Here is a 17,088-nt window from a genome sequence, read left to right as displayed (position 1 = left end):
TTTCAAACTTTTTGGTCTCAGAACCCCTTTACATTCTTAATTGTTGAGGTCCACAAAGAGCTTTTGTTTATGAGGATTCTCTTTAATATTTACTATAATAGAAATTAAAACTGAGAAATTAACTCATTGGAAACTGATAGTAATAAAACCATTATATATCACATAAATAACAAAGATAACAATATTTTCCAAAACAAAAAAGTAGCAAGAAATAGTATTGATTTGTTTTTATAGGTCTGCTTTGTCTGGCTTAATAGGGGACAGCTGGATCCTCCTGTTTCTCCATTTAGTCTCTTGCTTTATCACACGTCCTGTGACTTCTGGAAAATTCCAAAGCACACTTGAGAGAATGAGGGGAAAAAGGCAAATAATGCTTTAGTAGTGTTATAAAAAAACTGTGACCTTCATGGTCCCCCTGAAATGGTCTTGGAACCTGAGTAGCCCCTGAACCACACTTTGAAAACTGTTAGTATGGCAGATGGAATACTGCTGTGCATAAAATTACTCAGTACCTTTTTTTGAAATGGAACCGAGGAAACCATGTATGATACTAATTTCATTTTCTTCTCTTGTTCTTTAGATGAATGGATTAAGTTTGACGATGATAAGGTCAGCATCGTGACACCAGAGGATATCTTGCGGCTTTCTGGTGGTGGAGACTGGCACATAGCATATGTTTTACTCTATGGGCCCCGCAGAGTTGAAATAATGGAAGAGGAAAGTGAACAGTAATCTTCATTTTAGCTATTTATGTTTAGGTGTGAAATAAATGTTATTTGTTGATCATTTCTATAATCCAGAGCTGTAGAGGAAGATATTTAGGTGGTTTTATGTGTTTCTCCCTCTCGTGTGGAACAAAAGAGGGTGAAGCAGACCACTGTGGATCAACCTAAAAAAATTACAGAAAAAAAAAGAAAATTGCCTTTGGACTTGTGCTGCCCTGTATAAAGATTGCAGGAAGACATTTTTTAAAATTTTTAAAAATTCTGATTTGAAATGCCTTTCAGCCATTACCTTTGGTGATTAAATTTTTTCTCCCTGCCTTTTTCAGCCCAGGATTCAGCAATCAGATGTTTATTGCACACCTATTACTCTTTTTGTTGTTGTTGTTCTTGCATGGTTCAAACCACCGGTGATTCATAGCTGCCCATCCTTTGCCTTATCTAACAAAAATTTTGCCAGGAAGGTGGAAAGGAAGTAAGTGTTGCTCTCATTGTGTTACTCAGTGCTGCTGCCCACATCCCATGGAAACATGGGTACAATCAAGTATTTGTCCAGCCTGACTGTTGCTGGCTTTTCATGACTTTAAAATAAATTGTGATCAGTAATAGTACATTTGATTATACATTCATTATTGTGTCTCTCTGATGTACTATGGTTTGTATATTTAACTTTGCAATGGTTTTGTAGTAATCAACCTTAAAAAAGTTGACAAGCTCTGGTTGCTTATTTTTAGAACGTGAGGATATTTAATAAAAAAAAGAGGGACGTACAGCTTCTGACCTCAAGTCTTTTGTCTACTGAGTGTTGGAGCTTGGGTTAAGTTTAGGAATACTTAATATCACGCAGTTGCTGCAGGTGGTTAGTTTACTCTGTTGTTAAGCATCCATTTAAAAATGTTACCTCTTCTGCCTTCTCACATTGTTGTGTTTAAAAGAAATATATAAAGTTGTAAAACTAACGGAGTTCTTTGGATGCTGAATGCATGATGTTTATTGGTCTGTCTTTGGCTCAGCTGATGCTTTTACTCTCCTCTATTCCCAAAATCTTAATGGCTATCTCAGAATTGAATAATAGCAATGATTTTTAAAGTGATGGTAAAAGTACCAAGAGTAAGAGGTGTTTCAGTGTGGTAGGTATCTTACATTGTAATACGTTCTAATTAATTCCTCATCTTTGTTTCAAGAGCCTTGATTGCTAGACACTTAGAGGATAGGAAATTAGCTCATTTGTCTGATTTTGAGTTAGGTATATAAAATGAAGTTTGGGGGATTATCATGAAATCTCCTATCTTTACTTATGCTGTATTAGATTCCTAGAGAATAATGGCCATTTTCCTCTCAACTTTGAACAATGTGATAAAATCTGAGAATGCTGGGGATAAAATAAGCATTTCAGGGAAACTTATTTGTAAATCGTTTCTTCAGCTAAATGGTAATTACTGCCAGTCATTACTCCCTTTGCCTTGGGGGAGGGTGCAGAATAGAATGGGGAGGAGGAGACCATAAGTGTAATGATTCTTAGATATTGCTATGATGCTTGTGACTCTGCATTTTTATTCATGGTCTTAACAATTTTGAGGACATAAATTTAGCAATTAGAATTCTGATTTCTGATTTGCAGGATGCTATAGCTAGCAGATCAGATGAGGTAGGTAGAACAAAGTATGTCTTGTATGGTTAGAATTTTAAAATTGTAATTCCTTAATTATAAAAATTGATTTCATTTTATTTGATCCAAATAAGCATTATTCCAAAGATTTTTCTAAGTATAAGAAATTGGACTTATACTCTAATAAGGCTGTTTTAGATTTCAGCCTTGTTTATTATAAGGTCTTTGAGAAAGGAGAGTGGTCAAGAAAATGTCTTGATTCCTGAATGTGCCTTACATGCTGTGCCATGAGCACTGAGGCCCTTTTGATATTAGAGCTGTGGTGTATCACTGTTGAGAGTAGCCCGTGAAGTTAAGGCCAAGCAAGAACAATTATTATGGTGTAACATGCACTTAGGTATAATATGCACATAGTAGCCTTTCAGGATACAAAACAAACAATGATGACCTAATGTTAGAGCCCTAAAGGCTAATAATGCTTATGTGGGAATGGGAAAAGTAGATGGTACTGTCTCCATAGTGCTTTGCTGTTTACAGATTGCTTTCACCTACATCTCGAATTTCACATCACTCCTAGAAGTATGCATCCCTATTTTAAGGACGTAGGATTTTAAATTTTTTTGTAAGGCTAAAAGGACTAGGTTTTCAACTTCACCCTATTTCTTTTAAAGTTGGGGGCTGGCAAACACTTTCTGTGATGGGTGGGATGGACAGTAAATATTTTAAGTTTCGCAGGCCATAGTCTTTGTCACAACTACTTAACACTGCTGTTGTAGCAAGAAAGGCATAGAAGATACTTAAACCAGCAGAGCTGTGTGCTGATAAAATTTTACTTGTAAAAACGGGTGAGAAATGGACCACTGTTTGCTGATCCTCTGCTTTAAAACATAAGACAGACTAGAGCAGTCATATGGTTTCAGAAAGTCATTCTGGGATTTTCAGAATAGCAAGTTAAACTTTGTAACTACTAATGGCATGTAGGAAACGAAGTTGGCATAGCTTATCTTAGGAAATGCCATGCTCCCTAAATATTGCTTACTGACTTCATTATAAATATTTTAACAAAAATATGTGACCTTGAAGTCACTTTATTTTGGCCATTTTCCCAACCACCCCCTTCTCCTGAAACCCTGAGGTCAGTTATCAAGAGCCAATATTCTTTCTGTTCTTCCTAGAGCACCAGCCAGCTGTACAACAACTGTTATAAAAATGTTTATTGTTTACCAAAACCACTGGACCTCTTATCAAATGCTGCTTGGTAACAAAATCTTATCACAGTTTTAATAAAAAAAAAAAAAGGAAAGAAAGAAGCTAACTATTTGTCTCATTGTCATTAGTTAGACTTTCTGCAAGGTCACTTAATCCAGACTTATTCAGTGCGTTCATCAGATTCTCAGGTGTTGCATGTACTCCCTCTTGATCTTGCCAGGCGACCAGTAGCTGCTTAGCTCTCATCTTCATGTCTTCGCTATCACACTCAATTTGTCTAATTTCCGAGTCTTTCATTTCTAAGTAGGGGGCCAGGATCTTCCATTGCTCGCCCAGTTTACTGGCAAACACCTCTATTTGTTCCCCTGTTACAGGTTTGTCTCGTCGAACATCAGGGCCTAGGAAACACAGGAGATGTAAATTATGTACAAAGCATGAGGACATGTACAATTCAAAATATACAACAGAACTGGGAAGATACAGGGCCACTGAAATATTAATCACCTTTCATAAGCTGTATTTTAAAACAGGTTCCTTTCTATATTTTCCATGGGGGTAAATATTGTTCTTATAGTCATGATCACTAGGAATCAATACTTTTAAAACTAAAGCTGTTGCCTCTATTGTAATTATGAAGGCCTCCCCTGAAAGCAGCTGCCCCCTTTCAAAGGCCCCCCATTAACAAACAGGGGAGTCGCCTTCAAATATAAGTACTTTCCTTCCCATCATTTCCAAATTTTATTGCATTAAGTGTAATATTTTAAAAGTTGTCAGGTGATGTTTAAAATCCCTCACTATAAGAAACAGCTGAGATAAACAGAAGTTGAGAAGTAGATCAAATAACGTACCTCTCAACAAAGAACCCCAATCTTTTCCAATTTTGTAAAATAGCCAAGAAAATTCAATTCTTACTTTCATTTTCCTTCAGTAAAGCATCATTATCTTCCTCATCTTCATCCTCACCTGTTTTTATTTCTTCAGAAGGAGGCTAAAATGAGGAAGAAGAATGTTTAAAAGAATGCCAACTTGTAAAATAACTGGGCATACTTTTGGTTTAGACACAAGTGGTTGAGATTCCACATACAGGGCCCAGAACTTTATCCTTGAGCATGTTAAATGTGAATGTCAGGTAAGGATCACAAATGGGGTGGTGGTAAGCTGGAGAAGGAGGAGACAGGAAAGACTCCCCTTCCCCACACCTGGGAAGAAGGGAGCCAGTAAAGAGTATGGTAAGATGATTTCCAAATACCTAGCGTATAGTAACAACAGGCTGGGGAAAACTTAGTGAAGCAACTGGGTTCTTAAAAATTTCTGAGTAATTTTACAGTATAGTTATTACCATATTGTAATAATACAATGAGAAAATTGTATTGGAAAAGAGAACAGAGTAGGAAGATAGGTCAAGGTGCCTACTGCTACTCGTTATAGAACCTGTTTGATAAAAGCACACTGGCAAATAGGAAGAATTCATGTCTGAGTTTACAGGTGAGAGAGAACCGTTTAACCAAAATACTGTGGGCTTTAAAATTACCTTAAATTATATACTGTATAAAAAATTTATCAATTTATGTATTTCCTATAAATGTACACTCAGATGCATATTTCCTTATTCTTAAACATGGAGGTTTGTAGATTATTTTTTTCCACATGATAAACTATAAATTCAGCTTCTTAGTGATAGTTTTAAATAAGATAACCTAAAGAATATGAAAATGATCTGTATTACTTACTGGTAGTTCCTTTGCTAGCTTTATTACCATGTTTTCGAGATATTCTGGCAAACTTTTAAATTGCTGGTTGGTTGGCTGGAAGAAGTGAGGGCTTCTCCGTGCTAATAGTCTCAGGGCTCGCCAACCGTAATTTGAATTGTTCACAGCCCTAGGAAAAGAAATGTCAGTCTTGTGATTTATAGTTTTTTATTTCTATATGCCTTCCAGTTAGAGTATAGAATGTCACATGGTAAATTACATTAAGTAGCTGAAGGCACCATTCTTTTCATTCTGATCTTATTCCTAAAGAACCTCTCAGTGTGCAGTACACTTACAAATTAACACTAGAAACCAGCAGAATCTGATGAGGCAGGTTCATACGCAGCAAACACATCTAAAAAGTTTACATACATTTTAATTAATTTTAAAAAGTCAATTGTTACGTGTATAGTAATAACTAGGTCTATGTGCAAGACAGTAATCATCTACCTATTTTATTTTTTAAAGATTTTATTTATTCATTCGACAGAGAGATAGAGACAGCCAGTGAGAGAGGGAACACAAGCAGGGGGAGTGGGACAGGAAGAAGCAGTCTCATAGTGGAAGAGCCTGATGTGGGGCTCGATCCCATAACGCCGGGATCACGCCCTGAGCCGAAGGCAGACGCTTAACCGCGGTGCCACCCAGGCGCCCCGCATCATCTACCTCTTTAGAAAAAAAAATTCGTAATAGGTTTACTATATTCATGAGTTGCTATCCATGCTGGCGATGCCACCTGCAGGTGCGAATTTCAGAATATTTTCTAAGTTCAACACTGAGTTTTGACCATAGTCAATCAATACGTCATTTTCCATTTATATAACATCTCACTTTTAATTTGCTTAAAACAAACTCAATGAATAAAAATGGTTCCAAAACTTAAAGGGAAACATCGAATCACCACCACAGCAAGCAATGATGACTGAATCCATGAACTGTTCCCTAAGGAAGCACAGCACCAGGTGCTGCACAGTAAGGTGAGAAACGGAGACTCACAAATCCTTAAAGATAATGTTCCAGAACCAGCTGCAGAAGAATCCAGAGCACAAATTTATTCTGTTTGTGAGATTTTGCAAGTCATTTGGAAGATCCGCCTAAGTTCTTAAAGATAGCAACCTGGTTTATTTAGTCCTGTCTTACAAACGAGCCTCTTTTAGCAAGCGCAGAACTTGCAAACTACTCCTACCCTGTGGTCTTGCCAACTCAATGTCATGGTACAAGGCTTTGCCTGCTCAGTTAACCAGCCTACCTCTCTGACACATTTCCATTTAAGCAGTTTCAATCTTTTAAGGATTTTCAAAATTCCCCACCAGTTACACATACAAACTTTCTCCCTGCCCAGCAGTCCGCACCATTCAGGTTCTTAAACCAAGGTTTGTGGAGAACTATCACATTCATACATTCAACAAATACTTGTTGAGCTGGGTACTCAGACCTTGGGGGTACCCTGAACACTCGAGACACTACAATACTGCAGTTAAGAGCGGGGCCCTGAGGCCAGAGTGATTTCCTGGCTCTAGCGTGTACCAGATGAGAACTTCAATACATGACTGTTCTATGCCTCACTTTAACTGTAAAATGGAGATAAGGACAGTTTCTACCTTAGACGTATACATGGTAAGTGCTCAGGGAGTACCTGACGGTGAATGTGGAAATGTGCTGGCAAGCCTCACTGCTACTGATACACACAAGGTGTAAGTAAGAATGTCACACGGGGGTAGGATGAGAACACGAGAAATGAGAATTTCAGATAGGGAGGAGCTTCTGGGGCCAGGAAAACAGCCCTGAGGCAGTATCTGAGAGAGGAGAGGTGAAGTGAAGCCACCCCACAGGAATAGCTTGGGGAGAAGCTTCAAGCAAACAGAACAGCAAGTGCAAAGGTCCTGACATGGAAAGACCTCTGAGTTGAAGAACAGAAACCTGGCTGGTGTAGTTAGAGCAGAGAGAAAATGAACAAAGAGGAGAGAGATGTAGTTGAAAGAGTAGGCAGTAGCCAGACTCATGTCTTTTAGGCTCCAGTAAGGAGTTTGGATTTCATCCTAATTTTAACAGGCAGAGATACTGGAAGAGTTTAAGCAGGAGGTCAGACTTGTGAGTTCAAACATCACAAGTCTCATGCTGGAGAACTGCCCAGAGCATCATTAGTTAAGAGATCACAGTAATTGTAACTCAACTAGTCACAAGGTCACACGAGTCACAGCACTCTCTTTATTGTGTGCTAACTACAGGTCCTGTGTGGTTCAAAAAAATCCTCAGAATAACCCCATGAAATGGGTATTATTACTATTTAGCAATGAGAAAACAAGCAGAAAGGGTGGTTACAGTAGCTCTAGTAGCCTAGCCAGTGAGTGACCGAGTGTCTTAGGATTGGAACCCAGGCAGTCTGACAAGAGGGTCCTTGCCCTTAAAAGAGAACACCAAAATGCCTATTTCCAACCATGGGGCTGGGGTATGTGGGTGGCTCAGTCAGTTGAGTGCCCTGCTCTTGGTTTCTGCTCAGGTCATGATCTCAGGGTTGTGAGATCAAGCCCCACGTAGGGCTCCGCCCTCAGTGTGGAGTCTGCTTGAGATTCCCTCCTCTGGCCCCTCCCCCCACTTGCACACTCTCTCTAAAATAAATAATATCTTAAAAAATCTTTAAAACCACAGGGCTGTGTGGTGGTGCCTAGAAGATTAGATGAAAAAGCTGAGACTGAGTCCTGAGGTTACCCCAAAATCGATGTTAGGCAGAGGATGGGGAGACGGCAGTGAGGCAGGAGTGTATTTTAATGGATGTCTAGAGAAGAACATTATCTAAAGGAAGGAGAGAGAAGTGGTGAATGCTGCTGGGAGGTCAAAAAAAGATGTCATGACCTTGACGAGTGCTATTTCAGTGGAGGGACAGGGAGATGGCCCAGTAGCAGTGAGCTGACGAGGGAATGGGAGGTGAGGAAATGAAGAAAATGGTTATCAACACGTCTCGGGAGACACTGATTTGAAGGGGAAAAGAGGATCGTTGGAGGGAGGTGGAGGCCCAAGAGGACTGTTCTTATTTTTCGAAACCACGTGGTTCTACGTTGTGTTTGTCAGTGGGTATGGTCATTGAAATCAGGAATGTGTACTAGTGTGAACTTGGTACATAAATTCACCTAAGAGGAAAGTACTACCCTATCAATGGTCTCCACTAGCGTCTAATGTACGTCCAATTCCTAAAAATACACGGTAGAACGTTAGCTCATAAGAAACATTACTTACTTGTATTCATTTTCAACCATGTTTTCAGGGTCTGCCTGTTCAATGGCTTCTTCAAAGAATTCCTCCAAAGTTGGCATGTATTCCCTGGGTGTTAAAAAACAACTAGTGAGGATCATGTGTGTTCGTTCTTGATAATAAATACTCCTAAAATAGTGGCACTGAAAGATTCGGATATTACCCACACTGGACTTAGTTACATTACTTAGGAACCTAGATTTTTAAGGAGGTAAATGACTCAAAACTAAATTCTCAAAGAGGACAATAAAGGGGCAGTGCAGTGCTACACCGTGTCATATACCATACGCCATGTCATGTAAGTTACTGGGCTCTACACTGCAATGTTACTGGTCACAGGGGCAGCTGGGGCTTTCATAGCATTTGAATTTCCCCAGCAAGGAGGAAAATGTCACATCCAGTGTCCACATCTAAGGATGTTATTTCCTTAAGCCACAATTAACAAAACCCACACCAATAACCAGACCATCCTGAGATTTAAAGAGTTGAACTGTGAGCTTATTTTAGGTCATTCCCATGATAGCATGGTTGGTTTTTAATTGCATCTTTCTGGCATTTGGTTTTAGAAGTAAGATTTTGATAGTCAAGCAAATAAGATCCAAAGGTCTGATTAGGAGACATCTTTGACTAAAACTAGAAAAAAGGGCTCTGTAAGGAGAACTCAAGCACCCAATCTTACAACTTTCAGTACAATAACACACTCTCTAACTGGTAAACCCAAGGGCTGGAAGGTTTCCTTGGAGTTTACCATCACTCTTTTACATATCATGCTAGACAAAGCAAGATGACACTAAAATCCCAACCAGACTATCATTGATCCATGTCTGGAACCATTTATTAGTTTAAAAATTACTATACAGTTGACCCTTGAAAACCACTGAGTTTGAACTGTGTGGGTCCACTTATCTGTGGATTTTTTTCGATAAATACAGAACTCTAAATGTATTTTTTCTATTATTTTAATACTTTTTTCTCCAGCTTCTTTTACTGTAAGATTATACATGTAACATACAAAATGTGTTCATATTTTATATATCAGTATATCACCTGTTTATCTTATCAGTAAGGCTTCCAATCAACAGTAGGCTACTAAAGTTTTTGGGGAATCAAAAGTTACTTGCACATTTTTGTGGGAGGTTGGCACACCTAACCCCTGTGGTGGTCAAGGGTCAACTATACCGTGAACAATCAAGACTAATAATGGAATGAACCTCCAAGGCGCTGCCATATCTTTTACAAACACTACAAATACAACTCCCCTTTCTGATCTCGTTCTCTTTCCCCAGAGGTGGCCACTCTTCAGAATTTGGTATTTAACACTTTTTTTTTTTAATTGAGCATATACTGTTTTAATTGAGCATATACTGTTTTGAAGCTCTTCAGACTTTTACAATGGAACCCTCTTGTACCCATCTACACCCTGATTTTTCTGAAGTCTGTCTGTCTGATGCAGTAGTTCTCAACCTCGTTCTGGTGCTGAATGTACAGCAGTCTGCTACACCAACATGCCATACATTATCCATTCTCCCTTTGCTAATGGTTTCCCCATTTTTGCTACGACACTGCTAAACGAACATTCTTGTACTTATCTCATTCGTGCAGGTGAACTAGTTTTTTTAGACGTTATGGTCTTCAAACTTCCCCTATAATCTACAGTAAGGAATTAATTTTATATTACAACCCAAAACACACACATAAATACGAGTATGTGTATCATATGTAAGTAAAGCTAACGTTTCACAAGAAACATATTTTCTATTTCACTAAAAAAATGCTGGTGGCGACTAATAAACTGACTTCACAAATCACCAATTCTCACCCTGAAGTTTTAAAAGAACTACTTTAAGATCAACAATGCAGGAGTGGAATTGTTAGGATGTAGGGTATGCGTTCAATGGCTTCTTTGTTACTGCCAAACTGTTTTCTAAAGTGGCCGTACCAGTTTAGGCTCCCACCGGCAGCACTGGCAAATTACTCATCCACAATTCATACAAAATCCCAAAACATTTAAATTATTGAATTTCTTGGCTATGAAACTGCCTGCTGTGGCTTTTAATCTGATTTCCAGTTATTATTGATGCTGAGTATTTCTTAGGTTTATTAAGGTTTCCACTTTTCAAACTCTGTTGATCTGTCCATTTTTCTACTGGGTTGACTTTTCCTCAGATTTGTCAGGGATCTAAATTTACTTACTGGCTTGCTACCATTTTAAAAATTTTCCTAGTCTTTAAAAAAAATTGTTTGGTTTTGTTGATGCTATCATTAGTTTGCTATCTTACCGACTAAGCCACCCAGGTGCCCCATATAATTTCTTTGATTCTGGAGTTATTTACAAGTATCTGAAAGCTTTTAAAATATATTTTGTTATTCATGTATAATTTAAATGCATTTCTGGGGACACCTGGGTGGCTCAGTGGTTAAGCATCTGCCTTCGGCTCAGGTCATGATCCCCGGGTCCTGGGATCGAGCCCTGCATCGGGCTCCCTGCTCAGTGGAAAGCCTGCTTTCCCTCTTCCTCTGCCGCTCCCCCTGCTTGTGCTCTCCTGCTTTCACTCTATCTCAGATAAATAAATAAAATCTTTTAAAAAATGCATTTCTGTTTTCTGTAAGACTAAAGCCTGTTAATCATCTTGTTAAATTGTTAAATTAAGTTTTCTGACTGAACTTATTAAATACTGGAAGTATTTAGTGTCAAAATTCTAGTAAAACATTTTGTAGAACTGTCAAAATGAAGTGTCAGGATGGTGGATTGGTTATTTCTCATTCTAATTCTGTTTTTGGAGACTATATTCTTTAGAAACAAGGTTTAGAATATCTATGTATTTCTGATGTATTTTTATTTGTATCTTTGTGCAATAATTGTCTTTATTTTTAACAATGCTTTCTGCTAATGCTTCTGTCTGATACCGATATAACTCTTCCTCCTACATCATTTTTTTTTTTTTAGTTCCAGCCTTTCCATATCCTTATTTTAAGGTGTTTCTTGTAAAAAACATATAGATGGACTTTTAAAATAGAATACCAACTTCTTTGAACTAGAAAGTACATTTCCATTTACTGTTATAACTGAATTTAACGATATTGTTTTGTGCGGAAGTTGCATTACTTGTTTCTTACGTGTGTTTTTCTCCTTGCCTTATTTTTATTGCTTGAATTTTCTTATTTCCTTTTACCCTCAACTCACTTGAAAGTTATATATTCTATTTCTTTTACATACTTAGCAAGCATGCTTTATTGGAAGTCTAGTTATTCATTATCTCTATCTTCATCTGTTAACTTTTTAATGCTAATCATTCCTCATATCATGTTACTATCAAATACTTAGTTCTACCTTTTAAAATAATCCCCAATTAGTAATGATTATTGCTTTATACAGCAAATTCTTGATGAGATTTATTCATGTTTACCAATGTCTTTGAATAGCAATGCTTCTTGCAATTTACTCAGTGTTTCTGGGTTCAATTTCTTTGACAGCTTTTTTATTAAGGACTGCGGGTAACAGATTCTCACAGTTTTAATCTGAAAGTAACTTTACTTCGCAATCACTCCTGACTGATCCGCTGTTTAACTTGTTATAGAATTCTGGGTTGACACTTTAACATTGTGGAGCTGTCATTCCAATTTTCTGGTTTCTTTTGTTCTTAAAGTCAGTGGTTAGTATGATTTTGCTTTTTTGGAGGTAGTCTGGTTTTTCTCTCTGGTGAGTTTACAACAATGTTAGAGAAAATGGATTATTCTGTATTTCTTGAACCTAAGAATTTATGCCCATTCTCAGTTCTTAAGAATTCTGTCATTATCTTGATTATTGTCTCTCACTCTGTTTCCTCATTCTGTGGTTCTCAATTCTCAGTCTTTCATATTTTCTGACTTTTGATCCCTCTTACTGCTGTGTGATTTCTCATTCATTAATTCTTATTTCCACCTGTATCTAGTCTGCTATTTAACATGCCTATTAAATCTTATAATTTCAATGACTGTATTTTCTTATTGCTAGAATTATTACTTCTTTTCAAATTTGCTTGGTTTTGTGTGTCCTGTTCCTTTTTAAGTTTCAATTCCTTCTTTTATGTCTTTTTAAATATACTTGTTTTAAGCTGTATTTACTTGATGGTTTTATTATCTGAAATGGTTGTCTAACTTCTGTTGTTTGTTTTGTTTGTTCTATCTGCTGATTCTTTCTCATGGTAGATTGTTTCCTTGAATGTTTTAAGTTCAGATGGTCGATCTTCAGACTTGTATCTGTAAGGTCCTTATATGGCTTAGGCTGAAGGTGTGACGTCCAGAAAGCTTTGTATCAGCAGACTGAGACATCTGAATTCACCCCCTTAGCTAGGGGGTTCCTTTACACTGCTGGTGGTATAAATTTAAACTGGAGGACTGAATGACAGCAAATTTATGGTTATAATTTCTCCGGGTGTACTTTTTTCCTTTTCACCCCCGCCCCCATTAGAAATGGACAAGCTTGTTTCCTGGGCCAGTGAGCAAGCCCCTCCTCCCCAGTTTTCTCTTCTATGTTTAGTGCCGTGCTTCAAAGGCCTCAGCTTTTTTCAAAGGAAACTCAGTTATAAGTCTGCGCAGGCCGAAGGCCTACCTTCTGTCCTTTTGTGGCTCTTAAAACCCAAGTTCCCTGGTTCCCCAAAGTGGGAAGCATCTGCAAGCTTCCCAGCTAGAAGCAACCATATTGCTTCATGCTTTGGTTTTCAGTTCCCTCTTCTTTTGTGAATTTGTATTTTCCTGTGATTTCTAAAATTATTTTACAACATTTCTAGGTGTTTCATGGTGGGAAGCCATATTCTGCTATGCCAAAGTCAACCATAATTAATCTGATTCACTTAACATTTGAGAAAAGCAGTACCTCATGTGCAACATTTTAAACTTGCCTTGTCTCTGATTTGCAAGCTTCCATATTATCAGGACAGAGATTCCAAAGCCTTGTTAACTCCTCACTACAAAACAAATAAATACATTTTTTAATGGACATCACCCTCATATGCCTTAAAGTTGCAAAAATACTTAAGTAGTGAATTTTTAGGTGGTGACAGAATGAGTTTTAATTTTCTTCATTAATTTTTGGTATTTGGCAAATTTTCTATATAAGTATATATTTAATGATGACAATCATTTGTTTTTTCTAAAAATATCCAAGCAGAGTATAAAGCGATGAATAATTAACTGGAAGGTAACAGAAACTGAAGGATCATGGTACTTTGCAGCAACTGGAAGTTAGTGGGATCAATCTAACAGCGATTATATTGTCTATGAAATGGAAAAAATGGCAGAGCCTAGAGCCATGGATTTGGGAAACAGGAGACAAAATGGAAGCTTATCTATCTGCACGAATCCATGTAATGGGCCCCTGAGATTGAGAGCATGTGGTCTGTTTTAGTCATCTATGTATGTACCAAACACAAAAATGTAAAGAACACAAAACCTGGATAGTTCTTACAGTAACATCTTCAAAATATAAAAAAACGAATACCATCCCATATATGGAGACCGGTTAACCTACTTTCCCATCAGAATCTTTTTGTTGGGTCCTTTCCCTAGGAAGTCCTCTGGTGCTGTTCTCTTGCGAGCTACTCTTGTTGGCTTGGTGTCTGATGTTCTGTGGTGAATAAAACACACTGGAATTACAAACGGGTAACATAAAAACTGTTTAATGTAAAGGAAAATTCAGTATTTATTATTTTTTTCCTATAAAAACATAAAAGCTTCCTATTACTATAGAACACTCTTCAGATAGAAGACAAATATGCCAAGCCAGGGGACAAATTACAAGGAATGGGTATATAGCATGTTTTTCAATAATATTAGATTAATTTGTTCTGGAAACTTAATGACAAGAAATCTGAGGTGAAAGATTCAACTAGAAGCAAATCAAAATGGTTGTATTTTTATAGAGTTCGACCTATCCTTTTTAATATGAAATACATACATCTGTACATAATATAAAATAATCACGTCAAAGGATATTTTGAAATGCCTTTCTTCTCAGTGCTTGAGATGAGTTTATATTTACCTTTCTTTCACAAAACTTGGGCAGCCTTCATTTTTCCATGAGTTCCAGTTTTCTTCAGTGTTTAATATATGCTGGGAAAAGCAAAGAAATTACATTTGTATAATGAAGGCCTCTGAAATTCTATTTGGTGCTAAGAAGACTATGTAAATATAAAACACATACCTCTACCATCTTTGAAAATCTTTCTCCATCGGGGGGGTTTTCAGATAGTAGCTGTGATTAGAAAGAATATACTAAGCTTTCAACAACTTTCTGCATCATAGGAGTGGTTTGTAGGCAGAGGACCAAGAAGTGTTTGTGGTCTTGTACCTGAGCTTAACTTTATCCTTATTTTCCTATTTGGGGCTGAAACAAAGAAAATTCTAAATTTCCATTTTGTTCAATCATGGGTTTGTTGCATGTTGAACTTACTTGATAAACTGATTTTGTAGTATCTTCAATCCAGAGTGATTGCTCATCAGTTAAAACATAGTTTGAACTAGGGAACAAAGCAATAAAAGCAGGCTTGAGTTACAGCAATGTATATTCAATTTTAAGGCTAATATACAATCTTATAAAAACCTAAGGCATGTAACAGATAAGTTAACCATACTAGTGTCAAACAGTGTTAAGAAGATAAAAACAATCAACAACTGAGAGGATTATAAGAGGAAATTCTTGCACTTCATTTAAGGTGGTTAGAATTGAAGACACAAAGGTGTATGAGGGAGGACGGCACTCAATCAGCCTGATTAACTATGAACAGAACAATGAGTGTTTCCTAAAATAAGAAATCTAATGTGGAATGAAAACCTCTGAGACAATATTAACATATTCCTCTCCATGTTGCACATTCAGATACATTCCTCTAAAAGGCAATCAAAACACAATGAATAAAAAACTCCCAACTTTAGAGAAAGCTGAAGGCAGACCCAAAGTGTCAATGGATGCCATCAATTCAGCTCTCACTAGCACCAGATGCTTTATAGCCAGCCAAGCTGAGGACTTCAGATGCATTATTCATTTAATTCTCAGAATGAGGATGTGTGGTTATTAAACAGAGACCATAAAGATAAAGCTTGAATTCAAATCTAGGTCTGGCTCCAAAGTCCCTGATCTTCCTACTATGCTATATTAAAATTCAACAACAGAAGGATAAGAAATAATATTTTGAGTACTTGCTATGTGTCAGCTTAAAATCACAAGTCTGAAAGAGCTGAACTGTACCCAGTGAGTCGTGGAAGTGTGATTCAAAGCCAGCAGGTAGTAAAGGCACATTCTCACACAACTAATAAATTCAGCATTGCTTTGAAAACTTAAAAATGCCATCAAGTAATGGTGAACTCAACTTCGGTTATGGGTACATAAGAGAAGTGGCCTATGCTGCAGGTGGAGGGACTCAGGGAGTAGAGGAACTGAGTAGGATTTCCAAAACCCCAAAGAAACTTGAACTCCTCTGTTCTTCAAAGATTTACTTTACTTTCTTTGAATTCTAGGGTCCTAGACCGCTTCACATCTCATGAGAGAAGTCCTATGGGCTTAGTCTTCCAGTCAGGTTTGGAGAAGGCCTGAGTGAGGTGAGAGGGGAATGGTGAAGTCTGGAACAGAGATGCACCCACACAACGGAGGACCCCAGGAACCCCAGTGCTCAGCAGGAGAGACTTCCACTGACAGTAGATATAGTCAACACCTTTTCTCTGAAACAAATATCCTAACATCTAGAATCTCTAACAATGATCTAGTGTGGCTGCAAAACGAAGGTTTCAGGGATGTGACCCTCATGCACTAAATGTGTCTGATACATAAGAAAAATATATCAGTACGTGAGCCTCTTTTAGAGAGGACTGCTTAGAAATCATTTACTACCCATATTAACTTACCTTTTGAATTTGACCTGCCCCTTGAGATACTGGAATAAAATGAGATACTGCAACAGGATGTGTCGACGGAAGTTACTGTCACTCAGTTGTAAATCCATCAACTAGTCAAAAAGCAAACACACACACAAACACAAAAGAAATTAAATTCAAGTTCTGCTTAAAGGTACAGGTTATGCTATTACAGAAACGAAAGATTTTAATGAAAAAAAAATTCACTGAGGGCTCACAGAGTATGAGGCATTACTGCACAAGCCCTAGGACAGAGGAGCAAAGGCTTCAGATTTTTTAACCATCTTATGCCATGAGATATTTATGTTAGAGAGCAATATTACATCTGCGGTCCTGAAGTCAAGATAAAGCAAAGCAGAAATATATATGGGTAAAAGTATGGTTCCCACTTTTTTTTTTTTAAGATTTTATTTATTTATTTGACAGACAACCAGTGAGAGAGGGAACACAAGCAGGGGGAGTGGGAGAGGAAGAAGCAGGCTCCTAGTGGAACAGGGGGCCCCATGCAGGGCTCGATCCCAGCACCCTGGGATCATGACCTGAGCTGCAGGCGCCCCTCCCACTTTCTCACAGATAAAGAAAGGACGGCTGGAGAATACAGATAACAACAAGGGATGCTGCTCATTTTTGTAGCCTTATGAAGTGCCTGCAACAGAGCTGCTGC

General features: G+C 37.7%; 2 protein-coding genes across 6 annotated transcripts in view; one reads left to right on the top strand and one right to left on the bottom strand.

Moving 5' to 3' along the window:
* Positions 1-1,494, top strand: part of USP14 (ubiquitin specific peptidase 14) — a 45,603-nt gene extending 44,109 nt beyond the window's left edge. For all 3 annotated transcript variants that reach the window (XM_034642922.1, XM_002922623.4, XM_002922622.4), the window contains one exon: positions 581-1,494. In XM_034642922.1, the coding sequence (XP_034498813.1) occupies positions 581-732 (152 nt within the window). In that variant the 3' untranslated portion in view covers positions 733-1,494. The remainder of the gene's footprint in view (positions 1-580) is intronic.
* Positions 1,214-17,088, bottom strand: part of THOC1 (THO complex 1) — a 57,862-nt gene continuing 41,987 nt past the window's right edge. For all 3 annotated transcript variants that reach the window (XM_002922621.4, XM_019803151.2, XM_034642921.1), the window contains 10 exons: positions 16,416-16,516; positions 14,968-15,034; positions 14,719-14,769; positions 14,557-14,627; positions 14,047-14,142; positions 13,418-13,483; positions 8,523-8,606; positions 5,271-5,418; positions 4,453-4,528; positions 1,214-3,938 (listed from right to left, as the gene is read on the bottom strand). In XM_002922621.4, the coding sequence (XP_002922667.1) occupies positions 3,643-3,938; positions 4,453-4,528; positions 5,271-5,418; positions 8,523-8,606; positions 13,418-13,483; positions 14,047-14,142; positions 14,557-14,627; positions 14,719-14,769; positions 14,968-15,034; positions 16,416-16,516 (1,056 nt within the window). In that variant the 3' untranslated portion in view covers positions 1,214-3,642. The remainder of the gene's footprint in view (positions 3,939-4,452; positions 4,529-5,270; positions 5,419-8,522; positions 8,607-13,417; positions 13,484-14,046; positions 14,143-14,556; positions 14,628-14,718; positions 14,770-14,967; positions 15,035-16,415; positions 16,517-17,088) is intronic.

This window comes from Ailuropoda melanoleuca, chromosome 14 (genome assembly GCF_002007445.2).
Source record: "Ailuropoda melanoleuca isolate Jingjing chromosome 14, ASM200744v2, whole genome shotgun sequence".
Lineage (NCBI taxonomy): Eukaryota > Metazoa > Chordata > Mammalia > Carnivora > Ursidae > Ailuropoda > Ailuropoda melanoleuca.
Note: the sequence above shows the minus strand (reverse complement) of the source record. Positions and strands in the feature narration are given on the sequence as shown.